Here is a 27,994-nt window from a genome sequence, read left to right as displayed (position 1 = left end):
GCGAGTGTTGAAGAATGTGTGGAAGTCGAGAACATTATCTTGGACAGCAAAATTGGGTATGTTTGAAGGAATAGTGATTCCAACAATGTTATATGGTTGCGAGGCATGGGCTATAGATAGAGTTGTGCGGAGTAGGTTGGATGTGCTGGAAATGAGATGCATGAGGACAATATGTGGTATGAGGTGGTTTGATCGAGTAAGTAATTAGAGGGTAAGAGAGATGTGTGGTAATAAAAAAGAGTGTGGTTGAGAGAGCAGAAGAGGGTGTTTTGAAATGATTTGGTCTCATGGAGAGAATGAGTGAGGAAAGATTGACAAAAAGGATATATGTGTCAGAGGTGGAGGGAATGAGGAGAAGTGGGAGACCACATTGTTCCAATTCACCTGTGTACATCTCACCCTCCTGCATGTTCAGGCCTTGATCACTCAAAATCTGTTTCACTCTATCCTTCCATCTCCAGTTTGGTCTCTCCATTCTCCCACCTCTGAGACATATATCCTTTTCTTCAATTGCTCCTCACTCACGCTCCTCAGCTCCCTCAACCACATTCTTCCACTACTACACCTCTCTGTCACTCCTTCACCACCCACTCAATCAAACCACTTCCCACCATACTCCCTTTTCAAACACCTCACCTTCAACACATCCTCCCTCTAGTGCATAGTCCCATCTAGAGCCCGTGCCACACATCCACACAATAATATTGGGACCATGATCCCCCATACATACCTGTCATTGCCTCCCAGACAATGATCTTTCCCTCCACATGTTCCTCAGCACTTCCAGAACCTCTGCCTCTACTGCCCAGCCCCCATCCCCATGAACCCTCTAACCCCATGACCCACCTCCTCTGCCTCAGTTCCACATGCTGCCACGACCACTCTCAGGTTTTCAAAACACTCCCCCCAACCCCTCTCCATTCAAAATCACACCCCAACCAAGCTCTCATGTGTGAAGCACCAAAAGTACGACTCCCTGTCCACAACCAGGCCCCATATACCTTTCCATGATTTATTCTGGATGCTTCACATTCCCTGGTTCAGTCCATTGACAGCACGTTAACCCCATTATACCACGTCATTCCAATTCACTGTCTCTTGCTTGTCTCACCCTCCTGCATGTTCAGGCCCTGCTCACTCAAGATGTTGTTCACTCTATCCTTCCATCTCCAGTTTGGTCTCCTTGTTCTCCTTGTTCCCTTCCACTTCTGACACACATATCCTCTTTGTCAATAGTTCCTCTTGCATTCTCTCCATATGTCCATACTGTTTCAGCACACCCTCTTCATGTCTCAACCACACTTAATTTATTGCCACACTTCTCTCTTACCATTTCATTACTTTTTCAATCAAACCCCCTCATACCACACACTGTCCTTTGATATTTCATGTCTAACACATCCACCCTCCTCCACACAGCCTTATCCATAGCGCATGCCTCACATGCATATAATAGTGTTGAAACTACTATACCTTCAAACATAACCATTTTTGCCTTCAGGTAAACCTCTCTTTCCACACATTCATGAGTGCTCCCAGAACTTTTGCCTTATCACCCACCCTATGGCTCATTTCTGCTTCCACGGTTCCATTTGCTGCCATATCTACTCCCAGGTATCTTAAACACTTCATTTCCTTGCAAGTTTTATCCTTTCAGGCTCACACCCCAATTAATCTGTCCCACCACCCTGCTAAACCTAATAACCTTGCTTTTATTCACTCTAAATTTCCTTCTTTCATACACTCTTCCAAACTCAGGCCCCAACTTATGCAGTTTTTCACTCACATCTGCCACTAGTACTGTATCATCAGCAGACAACAACTGACTTACTTCCCAGGCCCTCACATCCTCCAAGACTCTCCTATTTACTTCTTTCACCACCCTATCCTTAAACAAATTAAACTGCTATGGTGACATCACACACCCATGCTGCAGACCAACCTGCACTTAGAACCATTCTCCTCTCTTCTTACTCGTATACAGGCCTTACTCTCAAGATAAAACCTTCTCTGCTTCTAGCAACTTTCCTCCCACACCATTTATTCTTAAAACCTCCCAAAAGGCATTTCTAATGACCCTACCTTATGCTTTCTCCTGATCCACAAATGCCTCATACAGATCCATCCCTTTCTCCAAGTATTTTTTACACATTATTAAAGCAAATACCTGCTTCACATATCCTCTACCATTTCTGATACCACACTGCTCCTCTTTGACCTGATGCTCTATACATACCTTCACCCTCTCTATCAGTACACTCCCATAAAATGTACCAGGTACACTCATCAAACTTAAAACCTCTTTTGTTTGAACATTTACCTTTATCCCTCTTTCCTTAATTCAGTGGCACTATACATAAATTTTGCTAATCCTCAAGCACCTCACTATACATACATTGAAAATCCCAACTCACCAATCAACAACACAGTTACCCTTTTTCTAAGAAATTCAACTGCAGTACCATTCACTCCAACCACCTAGCCACATTTCATCTTTTCATACCTGATTGCTGTTTCCCATGCTATAAAAGCAACTCCAGGAATAGATGAAGAAAAGGTCTCAGTCACATGCTTCATTTCTGTAGCTGTAATACTTAATGCACCAGAAGCACTGTTCTCTATCCACAAGCAGGCCCCAGTGAACAGAGGGTGTAAGAGTGGTGGTAAGAAAGAGATATAGGTGGGAATTGTGTTTTAGCACAGTTGAATTTAACCAGGTTTTTGCTTACCCATTCTGAGACATTGTACAGGTTGGAATAGGGGAGTCCATGTGTTCAGTATGAGAGAGAAATCAAGTAGTAGAGTAAGTAGGGAAGAAAAAATATGCTTAAACATGTAGAATTGATTCATTAGCATAAGAATGAATAGGGTTAAATGTTGAAGAGAGATCAACTATGGAGAGAAGCAATAGATTAGGCTATAGGACAGAACCTTAAGGGACACCGCTGCTGATAAAATAAGAGGAGGAAGTTGGGAGAGTGGAAACATTAGCATTAGAGTGAATAGGATTAGATATTGATGAGAAGATCTTATATGGAAAGAAAAAAGAGCAAGCAGTTGCACAAAATGCAGAGGGAAACCACTGTTGATAGAATAAGAAGTTGCTTACCAGCAACTGCTGCAATGGATTGATTAGAGAGAGAGGTATGGATTAAGGAACAGAGAGAAGCAGAAATGCCAAAGAAAGGAAATTTAGAAGGCAAAGATTTATGCCATACTCTATCAAATGCTTGGAGATGTCAAGGGTCAGTATGGAAGATTCACCAGAATCTACAAGGGAGAAGGACTTGAGCTGAGTCACATATGTGAAAATATCTCTGGTAGAGCTTCCAGTGTGAAAGCTGTATTGGTGGCCAAAGTGAAGGAATGGGATTTTAAGTAATTGAGAAAGGGAAAGTTGAGAATTTCAAATACTTTAGTGATAGCAGAAGTGAGAGCAGTGGGGTTATAGTTGGAAGGATTAGAATGGTTATGTTTTTTGTGGATTATCTGCAACAAAGCATGCTTCCAAGAAGGAAAAGTTTGGGTTTTGAGATGGACAAATAAGTGAGCTAGTGAGCCAGCTCAGAGACACACTTGAAGCTAGATAAGCATGAGGAATAGGAGAGGGCATAGGTTCAGTGGTAGATGGGAGGGGGAGGGGGAGGGGGTGGAGCATTAAATACAGATTCATTAGGAGTACAATTAGAGGAAACTTAGTTAACAAAAGCAGTGGCTTTATTAGCTAGGGAGTCTGGTCAGAGGAGAGGAGGAATGTTTGAATTGTGGAAGTTATTGAGAGTGCTACTGGTTATGGACCAGAATGATTTATACTTAGAAGTCAGATCAGTCCTCGTCTTTCTATGAGGGTGTGGTGGACCCCGTAAGGAACAGCTTTTCAGTGATTCTGACAGAAATAAACAGAATGGGATTCATAGGTAGGGAAGAGTTTCGTAACCCAGTACATTCTGTCACTGATGTGAATGGTTGGGACCTGGCCATTGCCAGACCACAGAAAATTTCGGAAAACAGAAGTTGACCCGTAAGTTAGAAACAGTTGATGATCCGATCTCATAGTCCTCATACAAGGTCTTTACTGAAGTTCCTTTATCTAATATTTTCAGTAACTCCACCTTTTCAAGCTTAGATAATGATTTATGCTTACATTTATTAGCCCTAGCACAATCTTTTGCACCTCTTGGTCTCTTGGATGACATCCTAAAGGGCTAAAATAAAGCTGAATATGAGAAATCAACAAGACTCTTAATTAGCTTGGCTGCAGTGTAAACAGATTTTGGCACAGCACTGCTAAGGTGCCCTGGTGGCAGATCCACAAACTAATAAATGATGGTGGCAGATTCAAAACATGCTGAACCATGTGAATTGCTGGACCACAGAGCACCGAATTAGAGAGGTACAACCTGTAATACATGCATTGAAGGGCCAGTTTCTTTAATCATAAATAAAGAAGATATACTGTTAATTTTGAGACAGTTTGATAACCACAGTTTGATAACCAAGATGTATATAAGCAAAGTTTAAATGGGATAATAACACCTTATACATTTCTTTGAAGATAATAGATTGTATATGTTTAATGTGCATGGACATACAAGAAATGGGGAGCAGGCTCTAGTGCATCATTATTAGACACTGTTGAATGTTTTTGTAGAAAGATCTGATTTTTGCCTTTCATTGGACTGCCCTTATGTGATGTAATAACTTAATGTTTTCTTTTTTTTTATAGCTGTTATACTGTTATAGTCTGCATTTTGCATTTGTAATTATGTAATGTGCTAATGCTTTATATGTATATATTTTCTTTCTTTCAAACTATTCGCCATTTCCCGCGTTAGCGAGGTAGCGTTAAGAACAGAGGACTGGACCTTTGAGGGAATATCCTCACCTGGCCCCCTTCTCTGTTCCTTCTTTTGGGAAAAAAAAAAGAAGAAAAAAAAAAAGAATTATATATATAAAATATTATATATATATATATTATATATACATATAATATATATATATAAGAGATGATAAGATATTTTTAAAGGAATGTAAGAAAAAAAGAACAAACTGGAACATTGATGAAGTGACCAAATGGGGAAGTAACAGATTGTGATGAAGTGAAGAGGAGATAGAGTGAGTATTTTTGTGGGGTTGTTGAATGTTTGATGATAGTATTGCAAACATTGGGGGTCTGGGCCAGTAAGCTAAGCATAGTGAGAGTCGTGGTAATTGATTAGGTGAAGAAAGAAGTGATGTAGGCCTTACATAAGATGAAATCTGGGTAGGCAGCTTGAGTGGATGGTATTGGACTTAAATTTGTAAAGAAAGGGATGACTGATTTTGATTGGTTGATTTGGATTTTCAATGTAGGTATGGATCAAGCTGAGGTGCCTGAGGATTGGTGTAATACATGAGAAGTGCCATTGTATAAAGGCAAGGGGAACAAAATTGAGTGTTCAAAATACTGAAATATAAGTTTGCTGTGTGTACCTGGTAAGTTGTAAGGGATAATGGTGATTGAGTGAGTGATGGCATTTACAGGGCATCATATCAAATTGGAACTTTGTGGTTACAGGAGTGGTAGAGGATGTTTGGATAAGGTTCTTATGTTGAGGAATATGTGAGAAATACTAAGAGAAACAAGTTTTTGTATGTGGCATTTATGAATCTGGAGAAAGCATATAATAGGGTTGATAGAGGTGCTTTAAGGAAGATGTTACAAATATATGGTGTTGGAGAAAAGCTGTCAAAAGCAGTAAGGAGTTTTTATTGAGGAATAAGGTGTGTTTCCTAGTAGGTAGAGAAGAGGGTAAGTTTCCATATGAAGGTTGGTCTGTGGCAGGGTGTGTGTCACCATGGCTCTTGATTTGTTTATGGATGTGATGATGAGGGAGGTAAATGCAAGGGGGTTAGAGAGGGCAGGTATGTGATGTGTCAGGGATGAGGGGGACCTGGGAAGTGAATCAGTTGTTTGCTTATGACATGGCACTGATGATAGATTTGAGTGAGAGACTGCAGAAGTTGGTGTCTGATATGAGAATGTGTGAAAGGTGGAAGTTGAGTGAAATGTGAATAAAAGGAAGGCTATTAGATTTTGCAGTGCAGAGGGACAGGTTAATTGGGGTTTGAGTTTGAATTGAGAAATTTAGAGTAAGTAGGTTTTTTAGATACATGGCAACTAATGGATCCTTAGAAGCAGAAGTGAGTTATAAGATGGGTGAGGGGGCAAAGGCTGTGGGAGCATTGTCAAATGAATGGAAAGAGGGATTGTTATATGGGAGTGCAAAAATGGATATGTTTGAAGAAATAGTAGAACCAGTGATGTATATGGATGTGAGGCATGGGCTATGGATGAGAAAATGCAGAAAAGGGTGGAAGTATTGGAAATGAAATGTTTGAGGGCATGTGTTGTGAAATGGTTTGATAAAGTAAATAATGAAAGTGTAAGATAGAGGTGTGGTAATGAGAAGTGTGGTTGAGAGTTGAAGAGGGTGTGCTGAAATGGTTTGGATGTACGGAGATAATGAGGGAGGAGAGGTTGACAAAGAGAATATATATGTGTCAGATATGAAGAAGACAAGTAGAAATGGGAGGCCAAACTGGAGATAAAAGGATAGTGAAAAAGAACACGCAGGAAGGTGAAAGACATGCACGGAATAGAGTGAATTGGGGCAATGTGGTATACAGGAGATAGTGTGCTGACAGTGGACCACACCAGTGCATATAGAGCAGCTAGATGAAACCACAGAAGGGTCTGTGGAGTGCAGTTGTGGATGGGGCTGTGATTTTAGTGCATTACACATGACAGCTAGAGAATGGATGTGAGTGAATGGGGTCTTTCTTTGTCAGTTCCTGGCACTACCGTGGTAGCTTTGGAAAGTTAAGAGTAAATGTGAATAAGAGCAAGGTTATTAGGTACAGTAGGGTTGAGGGACAAGTCAATTGGGAGGTGAGTTTGAATGGAGAAAAACTGAAGGAAGTGAAGTGTTTTAGATATCTGGGAGTGGATCTGTCAGCGGATGGAACCATGGAAGCGGAAGTGGATCATAGGGTGGGGGAGGGGGCGAAAATTCTGGGGGCCTTGAAGAATGTGTGGAAGTCGAGAACATTATCTCGGAAAGCAAAAATGGGTATGTTTGAGGGAATAGTGGTTCCAACAATGTTGTATGGTTGCGAGGCGTGGGCTATGGATAGAGTTGTGCGCAGGAGGATGGATGTGCTGGAAATGAGATGTTTGAGGACAATGTGTGGTGTGAGGTGGTTTGATCGAGTGAGTCACGTAAGGGTAAGAGAGATGTGTGGAAATAAAAAGAGCGTGGTTGAGAGAGCAGAAGAGGGTGTTTTGAAGTGGTTTGGGCACATGGAGAGAATGAGTGAGGAAAGATTGACCAAGAGGATATATGTGTCGGAGGTGGAGGGAACGAGGAGAAGAGGGAGACCAAATTGGAGGTGGAAAGATGGAGTGAAAAAGATTTTGTGTGATCGGGGCCTGAACATGCAGGAGGGTGAAAGGAGGGCAAGGAATAGAGTGAATTGGAGCGATGTGGTATACCGGGGTTGACGTGATGTCAGTGGATTGAATCAAGGCATGTGAAGCGTCTGGGGTAAACCATGGAAAGCTGTGTAGGTATGTATATTTGCGTGTGTGGACGTATGTATATACATGTGTATGGGGGGGGGGTTGGGCCATTTCCTTCGTCTGTTTCCTTGCGCTACCTCGCAAATGCGGGAGACAGCGACAAAGTATAATAAAAAAAAAAATATATATATATATATATATATATATATATATATATATATATATGTTTATTATACTTTGTCGCTGTCTCCCATGTTAGCAACGTAGCTCAAGGAAACAGATGAAAGAATGGCCCAACCCACCCACATACACATGTATATACATACACGTCCACACACGCACATATACATACCTATACATTTCAACATATACATATATATATATATACATACACAGACATATACATATATACACATGTACATAATTCATACTTGCTGCCCTTATTCATTCACGTCGCGACCCCTCCACACATGAAATGACAACCCCCTCCCCCCGCATGCACGCGAGGTAGCGCTAGGAAAAGACAACAAAGGCCACATTTGTTCACACTCAGTCTCTAGCTGTCAGGTATAATGCACCAAAACCACAGCTCCCCTTCTTAATCCAGGCCCCACAAAGCTTTCCATGGTTTACCCCAGACGCTTCACATGCCCTGGTACAATCCATTGACAGCACGTTGACCCTGGTATACCACATTGTTCCAGTTCACTCTATTCCTTGCACGCCTTTCACCCATGTGTTCCCTGCATGTTGTAAAAGGCAACTAAAAGGGTGGGGGGTGGAAATCTTCCTCTCCAGTTATGGAGAGGAGAATTTATATATATATATATATATATATATATATATATATATATATATATATATATATATATATGTGTGTGTGTGTGTCTGTAGATTTATACAGGGTGTTTGAAAAGAAATTACTTTTTAGAACTTATGTACATTGGTAACTTTTTACATAATCTTTATTATGAAGTACAGGTATCCTCATTCTGAGTGTTTTCTAATAGCACATTCTCATCATAGAAGTTTTCATTTCAGGTGCTTTCCACTTTCAGAACAGAAGCAAGTTTCACTTTTGCATGATTTCCATTTCCAATTGTTTAGAAATAGAAAATAGGGGTTCCCAGGGTGACTGCACTTATGAGATGCATTTGACAAAATGCTAATTCTGTTAACCTTGTGGATGCTTAGTAGAAACTGCATCTCTGCAAGCATAAGTGCTTTCTATGCTTAATTTTTAATTCTATAATCCCAGGACCCCGTTCAATGGGGCTTATGTAGCTCCAGGGCTATGCTACAATCAGTAGCAGGGAATTAATAGACTGCATTGGAATGAGAAGTTGTTCCATAAGATTCTACTCCCTTTGTCTACTGATGATGATACAACCTTGCCATAGGTGGCTTTTTAGTTGTAGTGAAACCTCATGTTGGCAGAGCCAGGTAACCTCCCACTATACTAATGTGACAGTAATCTGTAGGGTATTACAGCAGTAGTCTGTACGGTATTACAGTGCTGTTGTAGAAAATTACTTGCTGTATGCTCTTGCATATGAAGCTTTACACTCATAATGTTGAGATGTCTTACTTTAGAAGTGAAAGTAAATATGACTAAGCATCTTGAACAAAGTGAAAGGGTGATTGATATTGCAAATTTTATGGCTGTAGCTGAATGCACTCCTTGTAATGTAAGGAAGTTTAAAAACAATATAAATGTCTGTGGCTAGATTATAACTCCTTTAACAGCAGCAAGAATGCAGGATTTGTGTGCTGTGACATTGAATTGAATGACTCAGAATCAAAGGAGAATTTCTCAGGTATAGCAGTAACCCATGAGAAAGCCTGGGGGTCTCTTTTAAGATGTATGAAGCTAAAAGGGTGAATCATCTACAAATGAAAACTTACAGCAAGTTGAGGCTGGTTTGAACATTTCTAGACTAGAGGTAGCATACACAATCTGTGATTGACTGGTGGGAAAGCAGGTGCTGAATCTGAGGCAGGAGAAGGATATTCTGAAACTTTGAAGGATATTATTGAGGAAGGATCATATATTCCATACCAGATCCTTACTTTATATGAAACAGGCCTTTTTTTTTGGACAAAATATTCAAGAAAACCTTTATCTCGTATGAATAAAAGCATGCACCATGGTTTAAGGCAGCAAGAAATAGGTTAATTCTTTCATGGGGCTAATCTCAGAGATTTTAGATTAAGGCATCTGCTTGTGTATCATAGTCAAGATTCAAGGGCACTTAAAGGCATCTTAAGTTTTCTCTTCCTGTTTTATGACATTCAAACAAAAGCTACCATTCATAGACAACAGATCTTAGGTGTTAGGAGGTAACAGTGACTAGGATGGTGTATTATCTCTATCTGAAATTGTCAGATGAGGCCCAAGTGAAGGTTGAAGTGTTGGGATGGTTACTGTGTCATGCACCACTGTCATGTACCACTTGATAGATACTGTAAGAGAGACTACAGATATTTTTGCATACCCTTTTCTGCAGCTTTAGTGGGTTAGAGGGTAGATCAACTGGGAGAGGAATGTGTTACATTTAAAACTATGAAGTTTGTGTAGATGTTCCTAAGAACAGGTTCAGAGTCTGAATTTCTTAGTTGATGAATATCATAAGGGCAAGAGCTGAAAGATTTGATGTTTGGACTGGTATGTATTATCAAAATTGATATATTGTCCAAAGTGACACTGAGGAACTTGGTGGACTGAATAATATGGTGGGGTCTGTTAACTATTGAAGCCATAGGGGGTGGAACATGATTGGAAGCAAGGCTGTTGAGTATGACCATAGTCTTGATTTGGGTGCTGGTGATGATCCAGTTCTAGGGGCTGATGAGGGTGCTCTGGAAAATGATGCAGCTAGGGGAGTTCTTGTCCAGGATGTCCATGATTGTCCATGATTGGTCCTTAATGATGTACTTACACTAAGTGCATCCATCAAGGCATTATTTATAAGGACAAGGGTCCCATGTTTAAGCTCTATGGGTGAGGAGCTGGAAGGTGTAGATTGCTGTTTGGAAGGCTGTGGTTTAACAGTTCTCACTGAGGAAGCCTTGGAAGGAGGCTTCTCCGCTACTCAAGTGTGATAGCTTTGTTGACTGATGTGAGATTGACAAGGTGAAAAGCTCTGAAATCATTGAAAGTGAAAGCCTAAGAGGGTTTGGATTTTTCTTGTTGTCAAAGGTAATATGATAAGCTGATAAAGCAGTGGGTTTTGGAGTCCTGAATATTCCCCAACTGCTGATTCTTTATATATATGTAATTAGAACATGTCATATATAGAGGATAGATAAATGTGTAAAGTGTACATAAAAGTGTAGTGATATTATGTGTAGTATATACAAGTTAGTTACTGCATATTTATTGCATGATTTTTGTACTCATTAAGGCTGATGAATACAGTAGAATGCTAGCTGAGAAAAGTGAAGCAAAGTGACATTGTAACTTGCATATTTTATCAAGCATAGCATGTACATAATTTCTTTACCTGTACAGGAGTTGATAGATACCAAACAACTGTAATGTTTCATAAGCCCTGTATATAGTGTTTTAAATCTAATACCAATTTTAGTAAGCAGAACATTTAATGAATCAAAGTAGTATTTCTAATACATTCAAATGATTATATTGCAAGGGTTTTCTACTATCCCTTATTTGTGTGTAATTCTAGTATTTATATATATCTGATACATTGGTGCTTTCACATCTTCAGTTTTTTCAAATAAGAAATCAGTGTGTAAAAATTTGTTAGAAACACTTATAGTATTGATATGTGTAAAGCATTTAAAAGCTTGATTTTGTATATTTGGCCTTAATGAAAACTGAAAATGTGGATGTATTTTTGACATGGCCTCTCATAAAGCAATTCATAGAGAACAGAAAAAGATATGAAATAATAACCTAAAGTGAAATAAGTTTCCATTTGTCAGTTACTTTGCATTGAATTAACTTCAATATTCCATTCAGGGTGGCTTCAACCTGGGAGTGATGCACATTGGCGCCCCCGCATGTGGCATGAATGCTGCTGTACGGTCATTTGTACGTAACTGTATCTACCGTGGTGACACAGTGTATGGTATTCATGATGGAATTGATGGACTTGTGGAAGGCAATGTAAGTGTAATCCTGTTGGTAATGTCTCTGAGTGGAAGGCAATGTAAGCGTAATCCTGTTGGTAATGTCTCTGTATACTTTTATAATGCTGCAAAGTATCCATTTTTTTAAAATTTGTCGTCTGTTCATTGTAACATGTCTAATATTATCATCATTTGCCTGTTATTTTGACAGATTCAGGAAATGACTTGGGCAGAAGTGACTGGATGGGTTGGACAAGGTGGAGCTTTTCTTGGTACCAAGCGCACATTGCCTGACAAGCATTTTGACCAGGTCAGTTCTTAATGATGAAAGTTATATAGATGTTTATGATTTTTTTTTGTGTTAGCATGAGGAAGCAGTAGGAAAAGACAAGAAAGGCCACATTCATTCACTCTGTCTCTAGCTGTCATTTATAATGCACTGAAACCACAGCTCCCTTTCCACATCCAGGCCCCACAAAACTTTCCATGGTTTACCCCAGACGCTTCACATGCCCTGGTTCAATCCATTGACAGCACATCGACCCTGGTATACCACACCATTCCAATTCACTCTATTCCTTGCACGCCTTTCATCCTCCTGTAAGTTCAGGCCTCGATCGCTCAAAATCTTTTTTGCTCCATCCTTCCACCTCCTATTTGGTCTTCCGCTTCTCCTCATTCCCTCTACCTCTGACACATATATCTTCTTTGTCAATCTTTCCTCAATCATTCTCTCCATGTAACCAAACTATTTCAACACACCCTCTTCTGCTCTCTCACCCACACTCTTTTTATTACCACACATCTCACATACCCTTTCATTACTTAGTCGATCAAACCAACTCACACCACATATTGTCCTTAAACATTTCATTTCCAACACATCCACCCTCCTCCACACAACCCTATCTGTAGCCCATGCCTCGCAACCATATAACATTGTCGGAACCACTATTCCTTCAAACATATATTTGTATATTTCTTTTCTTCTTTTTTCTTTCATACTGTTCGCCATTTCCCGCGATAGCGAGGTAGCATTAAGAACAGAGGACTGGGCCTTTGAGGGAATATCCTCACCTGACCCCCTTCTCTGTTCCTTCTTTGGAAAAAAAAAAAAAGTAGCACAAGGAAACAGACGAAAGAATGGCCCAACCCATCCACATACACATGTATATACATACACATACACACATGCACATATACATACCTATACATCTCAACGTATACATATATATACACACACCGACATATACATATATACTCATGTACTTAATTAATACTGTCTGCCCTTATTCATTCCTGTCACCACCCCGCCACACATGAAATGACGACCCCCTCCCCCCGCATGCACGCGAGGTAGCGCTAGGAAAAGACAACAAAGACCACATTCGTTCACGCTCAGTCTCTAGATGTCATGTATGATGCACCAAAACCACAGCTCCCTTTCCACATCCAGGCCCCACAAAACTTTCCATGGTTTACTCCAGACGCTTCGCATTCCCTGGTTCAATCCATTGACAGCACGTTGACCCCAGTATACCACATCGTTCCAATTCACTCTTTTCCTTGCATGCCTTTCACCCTCCTGCATGTTCAGGCCCCGATCACTCAGAATCTTTTTCACTCCATCTTTCCACCTCCAGTTTGGTCTCCCACTTCTCCTTGTTCCCTCCACCTCTGACACATATATCCTGGATGTGTTGGAAATGAAATGTTTGAGGACAATATGTGGTGTGAGGTGGTATGATCGAGTAAGTAATGAAAGGGTAAGAGAGATGTATGGTAATAAAAAGAGTGTGGTTGAGAGAGCAGAAGAGGGTGTATTGAAATGGTTTGGTCTCATGGAGAGAATGAGTGAGGAAAGATTGACAAAGAGGATACATGTGTCAAAGGTGGAGGGAACGAGGAGAAGTGGGAGACCAAATTGGAGGTGGAAAGATGGAGTGTAAAAGATTTTGAGCGATCGGGACCTGAACATGCAGAAGGGTGAAAGGCGTGCAAGAAATAGAGTGAATTGTAACGATGTGGTGTACCGGGGTCGACTTGTTATTACCTCCTCATTATGTATATATATATATATATATATATATATATATATATATATATATATATATATATATATATATATATATATATATACACATATATTTATTATTTATTGTACTTGATCACTGTTTCCTGCGTCAGCGAGGTAACGCCAGGAAACAGACAAAGAATGGCCTGTCCACACGCATATATATATATAAACGCCCATACACACATATACATACATATACATATATATACATATCACCCTATACACATATACATACATATACATATGCAGACATACACATATATACACATGTACATATTCATATTTGCTTGCCTTCATCCATCCTAGAACTACCCTGCCTCACAGGAAATAGCATCACTACCCCATGTTTCAACGAGGTTGTACCAGGAAACAGACAAAAATGGCCACATTCGTTCACATTTAGTCTCTAGCTGTCATATGTAGTGCATCGATGGGTCTTTCTTTGTCTTTTATTTTCATACATGTAAAACATTACCTCTTTTCCATTTTATTTAGATTTAAGTATCCCCAGTGTTTCTGTAAAAGTCATGATGACATGAGTGAAAGTCAAGAATGGCTTCATGAGCCAGTCTAAGTTAACTTTCCTGTGAGAATAGAAAAAGTCTTCACCATTTGTACTTATCAGTTATGTATCTCTTGGTTCCATAACTGAGATTTATTGCAATTTAAAGACATCAGCAAAAGTTCAATAAGAATATACAAGTTGATTTATATACAAGAATGACTGAAATGCTGTTGAATTGATGACAGACTTTTTAAGTTATTAATGGCAGAATTATTTGTTTCAGGAGAGAGTTGTCACATTTTTTATTTCACTTTTTCCTGCCAACAGATTGCTGCCCGTCTCCGAGAATACAGAATGCACTCTCTGCTGATTGTGGGTGGTTTTGAGGCTTATCATGCGTTAATCCAGATGTACGAGGCTCGTGGCAAATACCCTGAGTTTTGCATTCCTATGGTAGTCATTCCATCCACCATTAGCAACAATGTTCCTGGCAGTGACTTCAGTTTAGGGTGTGATACTGCTCTAAATGAAATCACTGAGGTCAGTTGAAGATACTGGTGTAATGCATTGAATTAAACTAGAGCCAATGAAGTAGTAACATGTAACACAGTATTAAGTCCACACAGAAAGCTTAGGACTTTAACTCTTCACATCTCAGTTTAGGACTTAACTGGACAATTAGTTAAAAAGAAACTCTCTTAAATTCAAATTAAATAACCACCGCAGCAGATAGCTGCACAGTTGTAATTTGCCATTGACAAAAAGTTTAAACAAAGAAAGTTCCACTTTATTACCAAAGAGCACCCATTGACAACTGTAGCCTAATTTTCTTGCTCAGCAAGGTTTTCCTAATGTCTTCATATTATTTGTATCTATTTTATATCATTTTAACATGCATTATCCTCCAGCTCAGTGTTGTGGAATTTAGTGTAAATTTTTAAGGTTAGCTTAAACCTTAACCATTACACATCAGGTTAATATGCCCAGAATAAAATCATGATGGAGAAATTGAGATACAGAATTAGAAAAAATTACCCAGAAACAATATATAAGCCACCTTTGTGTTGGCCAAGTCCTTTTGTGCTGGGTGAGCAGGAGAGTGTGTAGCCAGGCATGTCAGAGGCAGTCTTTTCTCACCTTAGGATGAGAGGAGAGGCCTTTCTTTTTTACAGCTGAGACAGTGTTTTGGGAGAAGCTGAGTGATTGTGTTTGCAGTTTTGATGCAAGAGTGTTAGGTGATTTTAATGTGAAAGTAAGAAATGTGGCAGTTGAGAATATAAGTGGGGAATATGGGGTATTCAGTAAGGTTTATGGATATGGTGAACAGTTGAAAGAGTTGTGTGCAGAAAAAGGACTGTTGATTAGGAATACCTAGTTTGATAAAAGCATTGGAGAAAGGTGTGGTAATAAGAGGAGTGTGGTTTAGAAAGCTGAAGAGTGTTTGCTTAAATGGTTCCGACCTATGGAGAGAATGAGCAAGAAGAGGTTGACAAAGAGGATATATTTGTTGGAAATGGAGGGGGGGAAAAATGGAAGGGGAAAGATGGAGTGAAAAATATATGAAGTGGTTGGGGTGTGAACACGGAGGAGGATGAAATGTGTGCACAGGATAGAGTGAGCTTCATTGATGACGTGTTCTGTGGGCAATGTGCTGTCAGTGGATTGAACTAGGGCATGTGTTTATAAAGTTTATATATAAGCTTAGAGCTGTGTTAAATGATTAATGATTTCATTAATATTATTTTAATAGATCTGTGACCGAATTAGGCAGTCTGCCCAGGGAACTAAACGGCGTGTGTTTGTTGTGGAAACTATGGGAGGCTTTTGTGGTTATCTAGCAACACTAGCTGGTCTTGCTGGAGGTGCTGATGCAGCCTATATATATGAGGAATCGTTTGGTATTCAGGTTGGTTTGAAACTGTCAGTTTCATATTTGTCTTAGTATATTTGTCATGTGTCAAAGAAACTGAATAAGTTTAATACCCTTGCTTGTTTTTTAAAATAATGTAACATGAATGGGTTTTTGGATTGGATCGATTTGTAGGTGGTAATCTTACTAAACATTGATGTAAAAGGAATCATAGGTAAGATATCAAACAGATCCATATGTAACATAGTTATTTATATAATCAAATGAGATTAGAAAGGGAGATAGGGCAGTATGCAGCACAGATAAATTGATATATGATAGAACTATATTTTGATATTATACTGTTTTAAGGTTTTAGTAGTAGAGTTATGGTTGTCATGCATAGATATATCTTTTAAGAAAAGAGTAAGGGCAATAATCCTCTCAGGTATTTCATGCAGAGATGAATCGTATATAGAAGGAAGTAGGGAAGAGTTCAGGTACAGAATGGTGGTCATGAGTACTTATATTCGTGACTCATTAGTCTTGAATGGAAGTATTGGTAGGTGAACAAAAGATGACATTGAGAGATTGCCATACAGAATTAAAAAGGTATTTGTAATGAAGATATATAAGGCTTTTATAAATTTATTCTCAGGCTTGCTAAGAGTGAATGAATTAGTGAGAGTGAGACTGCCTATTTCAATCTTTTAATCAGTAATTGTCTTTTTGGGTAATCTGGGAAAGAAGCTCAGTGGACCCCAATCTCTTGAACTTTGTTTATCATACAACATTCTATGTAGGCATTTATCGTGCATTCGTAGTTTTGTCCCATACCTTATTTCATTCCTCCACAACCATTTTAAATATTGTAATTTTAACGTTTCTTGATTAATTCCTTGCTATGATCCGTGACTTCTGTATTTTTGCCTCTCACTGTAGACATTGTCAAATTGATTTAGAAAGCCGAGTCTTATAATTGACTCTCCTTATTCCTCTCTTACATGGTGAGTGAGTGGATTGATAGCCTCTGAACTCCCCCTAGAACTCAGCTCTCTTCTTTCGTGTACTGTACCTTTTTTTTTTTTATGTTTCGTAACCAAACTTGGTATGCATATTCTTATTTGGGCCCAATATGAGTTATGAATGATTTACTGAATGCTTCAGCCCACTTACTTTTGGGTGTCTGAAGGTGCATTTGTGAGGTATAACTGAAAATATATGCTCTCGTAGGGGATGCTTAAGGGTCATTTCGGATAACATTGTGGAGCCACAACATTGAGTAAGGACCTCTTGTACTTACTTATTTACTTACTTCCTATCCCAGGAGTCCCTTCTGTCCTCTTGAGGCTCCTGCAGCTCTCAGGAAGCTGGCCACATCCACTGGTCATAAAATGTTATGATGTTAAGTGTTTATCCATGTGCAGAGTTCATAAAATTTGAGTAATAAGTAGTAAGTAGTTGCATTATGGGCATGAAGGGACTTGGAATATTTTGCAGTGACATATGTAGTGTTGTATTGATGGATGAAGCTTACAGCATAGGTGGGAGAGTGTGACTCATGTTAGCCTGGGGAGCATGGTTTTTCTGATGGATGTATGTCTGGTGATTTGGAGTTGAAGACTGAGATTAGAGGTCAGTTACTTAGTACTTGTCAGAATATTTAAGTGTGTATCTCTTTTGTCATTTTTATATTTGTTCAGGGTGGGGGGATCTGTGAGTAGAGGTGTAGATGTTTCTGATCTTCATATATGTGGATAGATCATTTCCATGTATTAAAATAGATTACCCAAAGTATATCTAAGGTAAACCCAAAACATGAATGGCAAATTATCATAGCCCATTGTAGAGATGTTGTAATAGTTAAGTGGGATTTTGAGTTAACTGTAATGTTTCAAGACCCTGGTTCGTTATCCAGCTTTAGGATTATGGAATGCTACACAGATACTAATAAAGTGACTTTTTTCAGTAAGATAATGTAACATGCTTTAACGTATGATTTCCCATTTGAAAAGAGATAGGAATAGATCAGTCTAATTGAAGTTAAAATGCATCCTTCACATGATCATCCATTAAAGATAAGTTTTTCTACAGGAACTACAGTTAGACGTCTATCACATGGCAGCAAAGATGGCAGAAGGAGTTCAACGTGGTCTTATTTTGCGGAATGAGCATGCTAACGAAAATTATACCACAGATTTCATCTTTAGACTGTTTTCTGAGGAAGGCAAAGGTATCTTCAGCTGTAGGAAAAATGTATTGGGTAAGTATTTTTTATCGTTATAAATATAGATAAGCTACATAGCATTACCTTTCTCTGTTTCAAGCATCCACATTAATTTCTATGGTGTTTGCATAAGGATTATTTTTTAATTTCTGATATACTAATCAGTGAATCCAAATAGAGAAATGCAAGTTTTCCAGATTTCTTCCTTGTGTCATTTTGTTTGCTAATACTTTTATTCATGTTTATATATGTACAATTTATTATTATTATTATTATTATTATTATTATTATTATTATTATTATTATTATTATTATCATTTATTTATATTTATTTATTTTGCTTTGTCGCTGTCTCCCGCGTTTGCGAGGTAGCGCAAGGAAACAGACGAAAGAAATGGCCCAACCCACCCCCATACACATGTACATACATACACGTCCACACACGCAAATATACATACCTATACATCTCAATGTACACACATATATACACACACAGACACATACATATATACCCATGCACACAATTCACACTGTCTGCCTTTATTCATTCCCATCACCACCTCGCCACACATGTAATACCATCCCCCTCCCCCTCATGTGTGCGAGGTAGCGCTAGGAAAAGGCAACAAAGGCCCCATTCGTTCACACTCAGTCTCTAGCTGTCATGCAATAATGCCCGAAACCACAGCTCCCTTTCCACATCCAGGCCCCACACAACTTTCCATGGTTTACTCCAGACGCTTCACATGCCCTGATTGAATCCACTGACAGCACGTCGACCCCAGTATACCACATCATTCCAATTCACTCTATTCTTTGCACGCCTTTCACGTTCCTGCATGTTCAGGCCCCGATCACTCAAAATCTTTTTCACTCCATCTTTCCACCTCCAATTTGGTCTCCCACTTCTTGTTCCCTCCACCTCTGACTCATATATCCTCTTGGTCAATCTTTCCTCACTCATTCTCTCCATGTGACCAAACCATTTCAAAACACCCTCTTCTGCTCTCTCAACCACACTCTTTTTATTACCACACATCTCTCTTACCCTATGATACAGTTGATAGAGATGCTCTGTGGAAGGTATTAAGAATATATGGTGTGGGAGGCAAGTTGTTAGAAGCAGTGAAAAGTTTTTTATCGAGGATGTAAGGCATGTGTACGTGTAGGAAGAGAGGAAAGTGATTGGTTCTCAGTGAATGTAGGTTTGCGGCAGGGGTGTGTGATGTCTCCATGGTTGTTTAATTTGTTTATGGATGGGGTTGTTAGGGAGGTGAATGCAAGAGTTTTGGAAAGAGGGGCAAGTATGAAGTCTGTTGGGGATGAGAGAGCTTGGGAAGTGAGTCAGTTGTTGTTCGCCGATGATACAGCGCTGGTGACTGATTCATGTGAGAAACTGCAGAAGCTGGTGACTGAGTTTGGTAAAGTGTGTGAAAGAAGAAAGTTAAGAGTAAATGTGAATAAGAGCAAGGTAATTAGGTACAGTAGGGGTGAGGGTCAAGTCAATTGGGAGGTAAGTTTGAATGGAGAAAAGGAGGAAGTAAAGTGTTTTAGATATCTGGGAGTGGATCTGGCAGCGGATGGAACCATGGAAGCGGAAGTGGAGGGTGGGATGGGGGAGGGGGTGAAAATCCTGGGAGCCTTGAAGAATGTGTGGAAGTCAAGAACATTATCTCGGAAAGCAAAAATGGGTATGTTTGAAGGAATAGTGGCTCCAACAATGTTGTATGGTTGCGAGGCGTGGGCTATGGATAGAGTTGTGCACAGGAGGATGGATGTGCTGGAAATGAGATGTTTGAGGACAATGTGTGGTGTGAGGTGGTTTGATCGAGTAAGTAACGTAAGGGTAAGAGAGATGTGTGGAAATAAAAAGAGTGTGGTTGAGAGAGCAGAAGAGGGTGTTTTGAAATGGTTTGGGCACATGGAGAGAATGAGTGAGGAAAGATTGACCAAGAGGATATATGTATCGGAGATGGAGGGAACAAGGAGAAGTGGGAGACCAAATTGGAGGTGGAAAGATGGAGTGAAAAAGATTTTGTGTGATTGGGGCCTGAACATGCAGGAGGGTGAAAGGAGGGCAAGGAATAGAGTGAATTGGATCGATGTGGTATACCGGGGTTGACGTGCTGTCAGTGGATTGAATCAGGGCATGTGAAGCGTCTGGGGTAAACCATGGAAAGCTGTGTAGGTATGTGTATTTGCGTGTGTAGACGTATGTATATACATGTGTATGGGGGTGGGTTGGGCCATTTCTTTCGTCTGTTTCCTTGCGCTACCTCGCAAACGCGGGAGACAGCGACAAAGCAAAAAAAAAAATATATATATATATATATATATATATATTCCCTGGGGATAGGGGAGAAAGAATACTTCCCACGTATTCCCTGCGTGTCGTAGAAGGCGACTAAAAGGGAAGGGAGCGGGGGGCTGGAAATCCTCCCCTCTCGTTTTTTTTTTTTTTTTTTTTTTTTTTTTTTTTCCAAAAGAAGGAACAGAGAAGAGGGCCAGGTGAGGATATTTCCTCAAAGGCCCAGTCCTCTGTTCTTAACGCTACCTCGCTATCGCGGGAAATGGCGAATAGTATGAAAAAAAAAAAAAAAAAAATATATATATATATATATATATATATATATATATATATATATATATATATATATATATATATATATATATATATATATATTTATTATTTGCGCTACCTCGCAAGCACGTGAGACAGCGACAAAGCAAAATGATAATAATGATTAATTTATTATACTTAACTGCCATCTCCCGCATTAGCGAGGTAGCGCAAGAAAACAAACGAGGAATTGCACAACCCACCTACATGCACATATATTATATACATAAATGCCCACACATGCATATACATTTATACATTTCATTGTATACATACATATACATATATACACATGTACATATTCATACTTGCTGCCTTCATCCATTCCTATCGCCATCCCACCACACTTGAAATAGCATGCCCCTCTTCCAGCAAGATAGGGCGTCTTTGTTGTTGCTAGAGTAGTAATAGGGGGCTCTGATGTGATTGTTAGTGCATTCATGGATCAAGAAAGTGTTTAGAAGGTGCAGTGAATATATGGGGTCTATGTAAAGTCAGTAAAAGTTGTATGAAGTTTTTACTGTTAATGTAAAGGATGTGTGTGAACAGGAGGGTGGAAAGAGAGTAATTTTCTTTGAAAATGGGTCTTTACAAAGGGTGCTTGTTGCCATGGTTGTTTAATCTTTTGATTGTATCTAGTGATTATATGTGCAGTTACATACATTGGAGACTCCATGAAGTTAATTTATACAAAATTATTGAGTGGAAAAATGTCTTAGTGATATGCCTGTTGTTTGTATCAGTAAGTTTGGTTAAAAAAAAAAAAAAAAAAAAAGTTTAGAATATTAATTTTTTCATTGGTAATGAATTATATGAAAGTGCAGCCTTGAAAATATCTTTCATATCTCACACCTCACAGAGAAGTGCATTGAGGAAGAATAGTAGACAATAAATAAAAACATTTCAGGTCACATGCAGCAAGGAGGATCACCATCAGTTTTTGACCGTAACATGGGTACAAAGATGGCTGCTAAAGCAGTCAATTGGTTGACAGAACAGATGCTTGCCCATCGCCGGAAAGATGGGTCAGTGTTCTGTGATGAAGCATCAACAGCTGTGTTGCTTGGTCTTCAGAAAAGATCATATGTGTAAGTATAATTCTAAATAGATATTTTTCTTCTCAACCTAACATATTTTAAGTTCTCTTGTTTAGTCAGCCAAGTGGATGCAAAGTTCATTTGGTAGGGCTTGTTTTCAGTTGTCTAAAGGTGCTAAAATAATGGAAGTGTGAATATCGATAATGTGGGTGCCATATATACTGATGTGTCGGGACAGCATGACTTGATACAGTGATTCTGAAATAGTGTATCATCACACATAAATTACTCCCATCTTTTTGTTATATCATAAGCCATCATGATACAGTGCAAGCCCAGCTGGTTTTGTGGTAGTGATGCTGCCTATGCCATGCTGTCCACTGTTGTAGTTCTCTGCTGGCATTCACCGAATAAGGATGTATCATTTGCTACTCGTATAATTCTGCACTTGTTCCCATGTGTGCTAGTCATCACTGTGCCTATACATACTAGAACCCCTTCTATAAGTGTACTTACTCTGAGGGTTAAGAAGACCTTTAACTTTGATGAAAAGGTGAGAGTACTAGATGAACTTGAGTGTGGCTTTGGTACTTCAGCAGTTGCTCACCATTTTGAGTTTAAGCATAGTATCATCTGCATCATCAAGCTGAAAAGTGAATCAATCAGGAAAGTCTTTTATCTTCCAGCTGTTTTAATGATGGCAGTGCATCTCAAGCTGATGGAACAAAACCTAAAAATTTACCAAATTGGCCAAAAGTTGCATAAATATACCATAGAAACACAGTGTATGTCATCCATATTGTCTAAATTTTGTTCAGATGAGGCAGTAGAAGAGTTTGATATAAAGAAGAAAGAATTGATAGCCAAAGAAAATATAATTATTTTGCCTTAGTGCTCTTGCTAGATTGGTCTTCCAAACATTGATACTCATCTTAAAAATATAAAATGATAAAGTTAAAGAACTATTTCTCCTTTTGAAATGAAACATCATCATATTGAATGGAATCACAAATTTTAGTATTGATAAATCAGAAAATTTAGAAAAGCAAATGGATTTGTATGTAGCATTTATGGATCTGGAGAAGGCATATGATAGAGTTGATAGAGATGCTCTGTGGAAGGTATTAAGAATATATGGTGTGGGAGGCAAGTTGTTAGAAGCAGTGAAAAGTTTTTATCGAGGATGTAAGGCATGTGTACGTGTAGGAAGAGAGGAAAGTGATTGGTTCTCAGTGAATGTAGGTTTGCGGCAGGGGTGTGTGATGTCTCCATGGTTGTTTAATTTGTTTATGGATGGGGTTGTTAGGGAGGTAAATGCAAGAGTCTTGGAAAGAGGGGCAAGTATGAAGTCTGTTGGGGATGAGAGAGCTTGGGAAGTGAGTCAGTTGTTGTTCGCTGATGATACAGCGCTGGTGGCGGATTCATGTGAGAAACTGCAGAAGCTGGTGACGGAGTTTGGTAAAGTGTGTGGAAGAAGAAAGTTAAGAGTAAATGTGAATAAGAGCAAGGTTATTAGGTACAGTAGGGTTGAGGGTCAAGTCAATTGGGAGGTGAGTTTGAATGGTGAAAAACTGGAGGAAGTGAAGTGTTTTAGATATCTGGGAGTGGATCTGTCAGCGGATGGAACCATGGAAGCGGAAGTGGATCATAGGGTGGGGGAGGGGGCGAAAATTTTGGGAGCCTTGAAAAATGTGTGGAAGTCGAGAACATTATCCCGGAAAGCAAAAATGGGTATGTTTGAAGGAATAGTAGTTCCAACAATGTTGTATGGTTGCGAGGCGTGGGCTATGGATAGAGTTGTGCGCAGGAGGATGGATGTGCTGGAAATGAGATGTTTGAGGACAATGTGTGGTGTGAGGTGGTTTGATCGAGTAAGTAACGTAAGGGTAAGAGAGATGTGTGGAAATAAAAAGAGCGTGGTTGAGAGAGCAGAAGAGGGTGTTTTAAAATGGTTTGGGCACATGGAGAGAATGAGTGAGGAAAGATTGACCAAGAGGATATATGTGTCGGAGGTGGAGGGAACGAGGAGAAGAGGGAGACCAAATTGGAGGTGGAAAGATGGAGTGAAAAAGATTTTGTGTGATCGGGGCCTGAACATGCAGGAGGGTGAAAGGAGGGCAAGGAATAGAGTGAATTGGAGCGATGTGGTATACAGGGGTTGACGTGCTGTCAGTGGATTGAATCAAGGCATGTGAAGCGTCCGGGGTAAACCATGGAAAGCTGTGTAGGTATGTATATTTGTGTGTGTGGACGTGTGTATGTACATGTGTATGGGGGGGGTTGGGGAATTTCTTTCGTCTGTTTCCTTGCGCTACCTCGCAAACGCGGGAAACAGCGACAAAGTATAAAAAAAAAAAAAAAAAAAAAAAAATCAGAAAGTAAGTGATTTCAAGTTTAAAAATTTTTAGCTCATCTTTACATATTTTGTAAATTAATGTTGGCTACTGTTTTCCTAGACATGTCATCATATTCTCTTTGGTTTTCTTAGGTTCCAGCCAGTGATTGAATTGAAGCGGCAGACTGATTGGGAACGTCGTATCCCCCTCAATCAATGGTGGTTGAAGCTTCGTCCTCTGCTCCGTATTCTGGCTAAGCATGAAGCAGCCTACCATGAGGAGGGTATTGTTGTAAAGGAAGTAGAAGAAGCCCTTGATTAGACAAATGGCAGAGACATTTATTAGATAAACCCTTTAGTAAGCCTTATATAGGGTTCCTCACATAAGGTACTCTGGCAAAAGCTTGGAAAGTTCTGTTAGGAAACTTATATATATATATGTATATCCCATTTGTAATGAAATCGCCATGGTCAATATGTCATATAAACCATAAACTATTTTGTATTCTAATTTAATTTGATCCATATATAGTGTTATTGATCTTTAGAAGGAACACTACTACTAAAGGATGTTGAAAGACTTTTGCACAAAGTATATACACACATACCATTGTAAAAAGCCTGGACCATAAGTCTGATGTGTATGTCCTGTGATGTAATGGATTTCTGGGTACCAATATTATTTTGTAAAATTATGAGAAAGTATTACATTTGAGTATGATAAATGTTGACACAAGATTTGAATATTTGCCTCATAATAGAATAGGTTTTGGTAAATTATATGCATGAACAATATTTATGAAAGTATCCTTGCCCTTATGTTCATTATGATATACTTAAGATATTATTCTAATGGTCACCTGACAGAGAAGCTCTAAGTTAAAGTAGATGTCACTGATATATATATATGCCTAACAGATGTACAGACTTCAATTTTTGCTTAAGCTTAATATAATGAAAAGACAATCTACTTGTTTCAATACATTTGAAGCAATTTCAAATTATACTAATAAAAACATTTGTTTCCTAAAGATATTTTGCTGAACTTCAGTAGGACTTCAATGAGAGTTGCTTTTGTCTTCTAAATTTTTTTTCAAATGATAAACAACTGAGGTTCTGAGTCTCAGGTTACTGCAAGTACATGTGAGAATATTGAGGAAATTTGATAACTGAAAAGCAGTTATCACACCAATGGGGCTATATTCAGTCTGTTTTACAAATGCCAAAGTTTATCATACGTCCTACAATTGTAGGGTTCTTATATGATGCTGTTTTTGATTAATATAAGGATATTAGGTAATGATTTAGTATATTTTCAGGAAAGCCTCTAGTCAAGAACAGGTCAAAGAAATAATGTGTGAGATATCATCATAATAGTCCATTGTGTATCACTGAAATTTATTATACATTCTTTTCACATCATCATTTATCTTGTATTGCAAGTTGTAAAAATGCCTAGTGATATCCTTGTTCCTGTTAAAAAACATTATATCGTTTTAATAGCATAGAGATGGGCATTAAAATAATCACATTTTTTTGTACTCTTTCATCATTTACATATATTAAGGAATATATGCATGTCCTAGCCATTCTTCTGTCACTACTTGCTTATATCTACATGAATGCCAGAGTCCATAAGGGTAGTATAGTCCATTCACCTTTAATGAGTTTGTGCCATAGGTATACCCCCCTCTGTAATATATGTAATGTAAAACTGCTTCAGGGATTACTACACCTTTGTATGTGTACTACTCACAGGGAAAGATTAGATATGTCTAGAGTAGAACAAACAAAAGAACCCATGTGCAAAAATGTTAGTGTCAATATTTCTTCAATACCCATAACTTCCATTATCCAAGCTAGGAGTGTGTTACTGTCAATATTAGATACATTTTTTTTTTGTGGATAAAATGAAAATTATGTTGAATAGCATTACAGGATGTTAACCCAGTGTAAATCCTGTCATTAAAATCATTGTGATGAACTTTATAAACAGAATACAGAGTTGAATGTGTCACTGTATCCTAGTTACTTGCATAATTTCTTCTCCCAGGAAAGCCTTTGGGGTTCCTGCAACACACAGAAGGCTGGCCACATCTACAGGTTCAGATGTGTGCATCTGTGCAAGGTGAATGCAAGCAACTAAGGAGGTATTGTTCAGTGTCATTAGAAGTTGCATTTTTGGAACTGGGGTCTTACAGTGTTAACTTGTTTTTCTTAATGTAGAAATGGAATGTGTTTAGAATACATGAGAATGTGCAACTTACACATTCCTGGGAAGTATGTTTGGTATGGTGAAGACTGCAGTGGGAAAGCATTTATGTAGAGAGTGGGGATATATACATTGCTGATGGAGCATGGTTGATAGTTTTGTATATTCTTTTTTGGGAGGGGGGGTTGTTGGTTGGGTATGGTGTAATTCAGATATGAGGTTCTACAGTAGAGGTTGTAGTGGGAGTATTTTTGTTTTGTTGTGCAGATCTAGAATGTTTGCATTAACTAGGCAGCTAGTGATTGTTTTGTGAACCTTGTTTTGTGTGGTTTGTAATTTTGTTGTGTTTGCTTATGGCAGGTGAGGCATAGTTAACAGGTTGACAGGATGAATTGCTTTTAGAGCATACCAAGAGATTCTTTTCCTTGTGCATAAGTGGTTCTGTGATCATGCACTGACTGCTGATGCTTGATTTTTCTCTTTTTTTTTTTGAAGCTGAGATGGCACAGGCAGAAGAGGGTGTGTTGAAATGGTTTTGGACATATGGAGAGAATGAGTGATGAAAGATTGGCAAAGAGGATATGTGTGTCAGAGGTGGAGGGAACAAGGAGAAGTGGGAGACCAAATTGGAGGTGGAAGGATGGTGTGAAAAAATTTTGAGCAATCAGGACCTGAACATACAGGATGGTGAGAGGTGTACAAGAACTAGAGTGAATTGGAATGATGTGGTATACTGGGGTTGATGTGCTGTCAATGGACTGAACCAAGGCATGTGAAATGTTTGGGGTAAACCATGGAAAGGTCTGTGGGGCCTGGATGAGGATAGGGAGCTATAGTTTCAGTGCATTACACATGACAGCTAGAGAGTGAGTGTGAACAAATGTGGCCTTTTTTGTCTGTTTCCCTGGCACTACCTCGCTGAAGCAGGGGGTAGCAATGCCATTTCCTGTGGGATGGGGTAGTGCCAGGAATGGATAAAGCAAGCAAGCATGAATATGTACATGTGTATTTATGTATATGTCTGTGTATGTGTATATGCATACGGGCATTTATGTATATATATGTGTATATGAGCAGATGGGCCATTCTTTCTTTGTCTGTTTCCTGGCGCTACCTTGCTGACACTGGAAACAGTAATAAAGTATAATAAAAAAATTTATGTTTTATTATATTTGGTCACTGTTTCCCACATCAGCGAGGTGGTGCCAGGAAACAGACTAAGAATGACCCATCCATTCATATACCTTGCTGCCCCCTGGTTCAGCGAGGTACTGCCAGGAAAACAGAAAAAAAAAGGCCACATTCATTCACACTCAGTCTTTAGCTATCATGTAATGTGCCAAAACCATAGCAACCTCTCCACATCCAGGCCCCACAGACCTTTCCATGGAATAGTAGTTCCAACAATATCATATGGTTGCAAGGCATGGGCTATAGATGGTTGTATGGAGGTGGGTGGATGTGTTGGAAATGAAATGT

At 39.1% G+C, this 27,994-nt stretch overlaps 1 protein-coding gene across 19 annotated transcripts in view; it reads left to right on the top strand.

Annotated features, from left to right (window-relative positions):
• The window catches only part of Pfk (ATP-dependent 6-phosphofructokinase), a 94,782-nt gene extending 68,475 nt beyond the window's left edge, over window positions 1-26,307 (top strand). For all 19 annotated transcript variants that reach the window (XM_071686318.1, XM_071686326.1, XM_071686331.1 and 16 more), the window contains 7 exons: window positions 11,544-11,690; window positions 11,865-11,963; window positions 14,563-14,775; window positions 15,986-16,141; window positions 18,179-18,347; window positions 21,839-22,019; window positions 24,457-26,307. In XM_071686318.1, the coding sequence (XP_071542419.1) occupies window positions 11,544-11,690; window positions 11,865-11,963; window positions 14,563-14,775; window positions 15,986-16,141; window positions 18,179-18,347; window positions 21,839-22,019; window positions 24,457-24,625 (1,134 nt within the window). In that variant the 3' untranslated portion in view covers window positions 24,626-26,307. The remainder of the gene's footprint in view (window positions 1-11,543; window positions 11,691-11,864; window positions 11,964-14,562; window positions 14,776-15,985; window positions 16,142-18,178; window positions 18,348-21,838; window positions 22,020-24,456) is intronic.
• Window positions 26,308-27,994: the final 1,687 nt, after the last annotated feature.

Source organism: Panulirus ornatus, chromosome 42 (assembly GCF_036320965.1).
Source record: "Panulirus ornatus isolate Po-2019 chromosome 42, ASM3632096v1, whole genome shotgun sequence".
Classification (NCBI taxonomy): Eukaryota; Metazoa; Arthropoda; class Malacostraca; order Decapoda; family Palinuridae; genus Panulirus; species Panulirus ornatus.
This window is presented reverse-complemented; position numbering and strand designations above follow the sequence as displayed.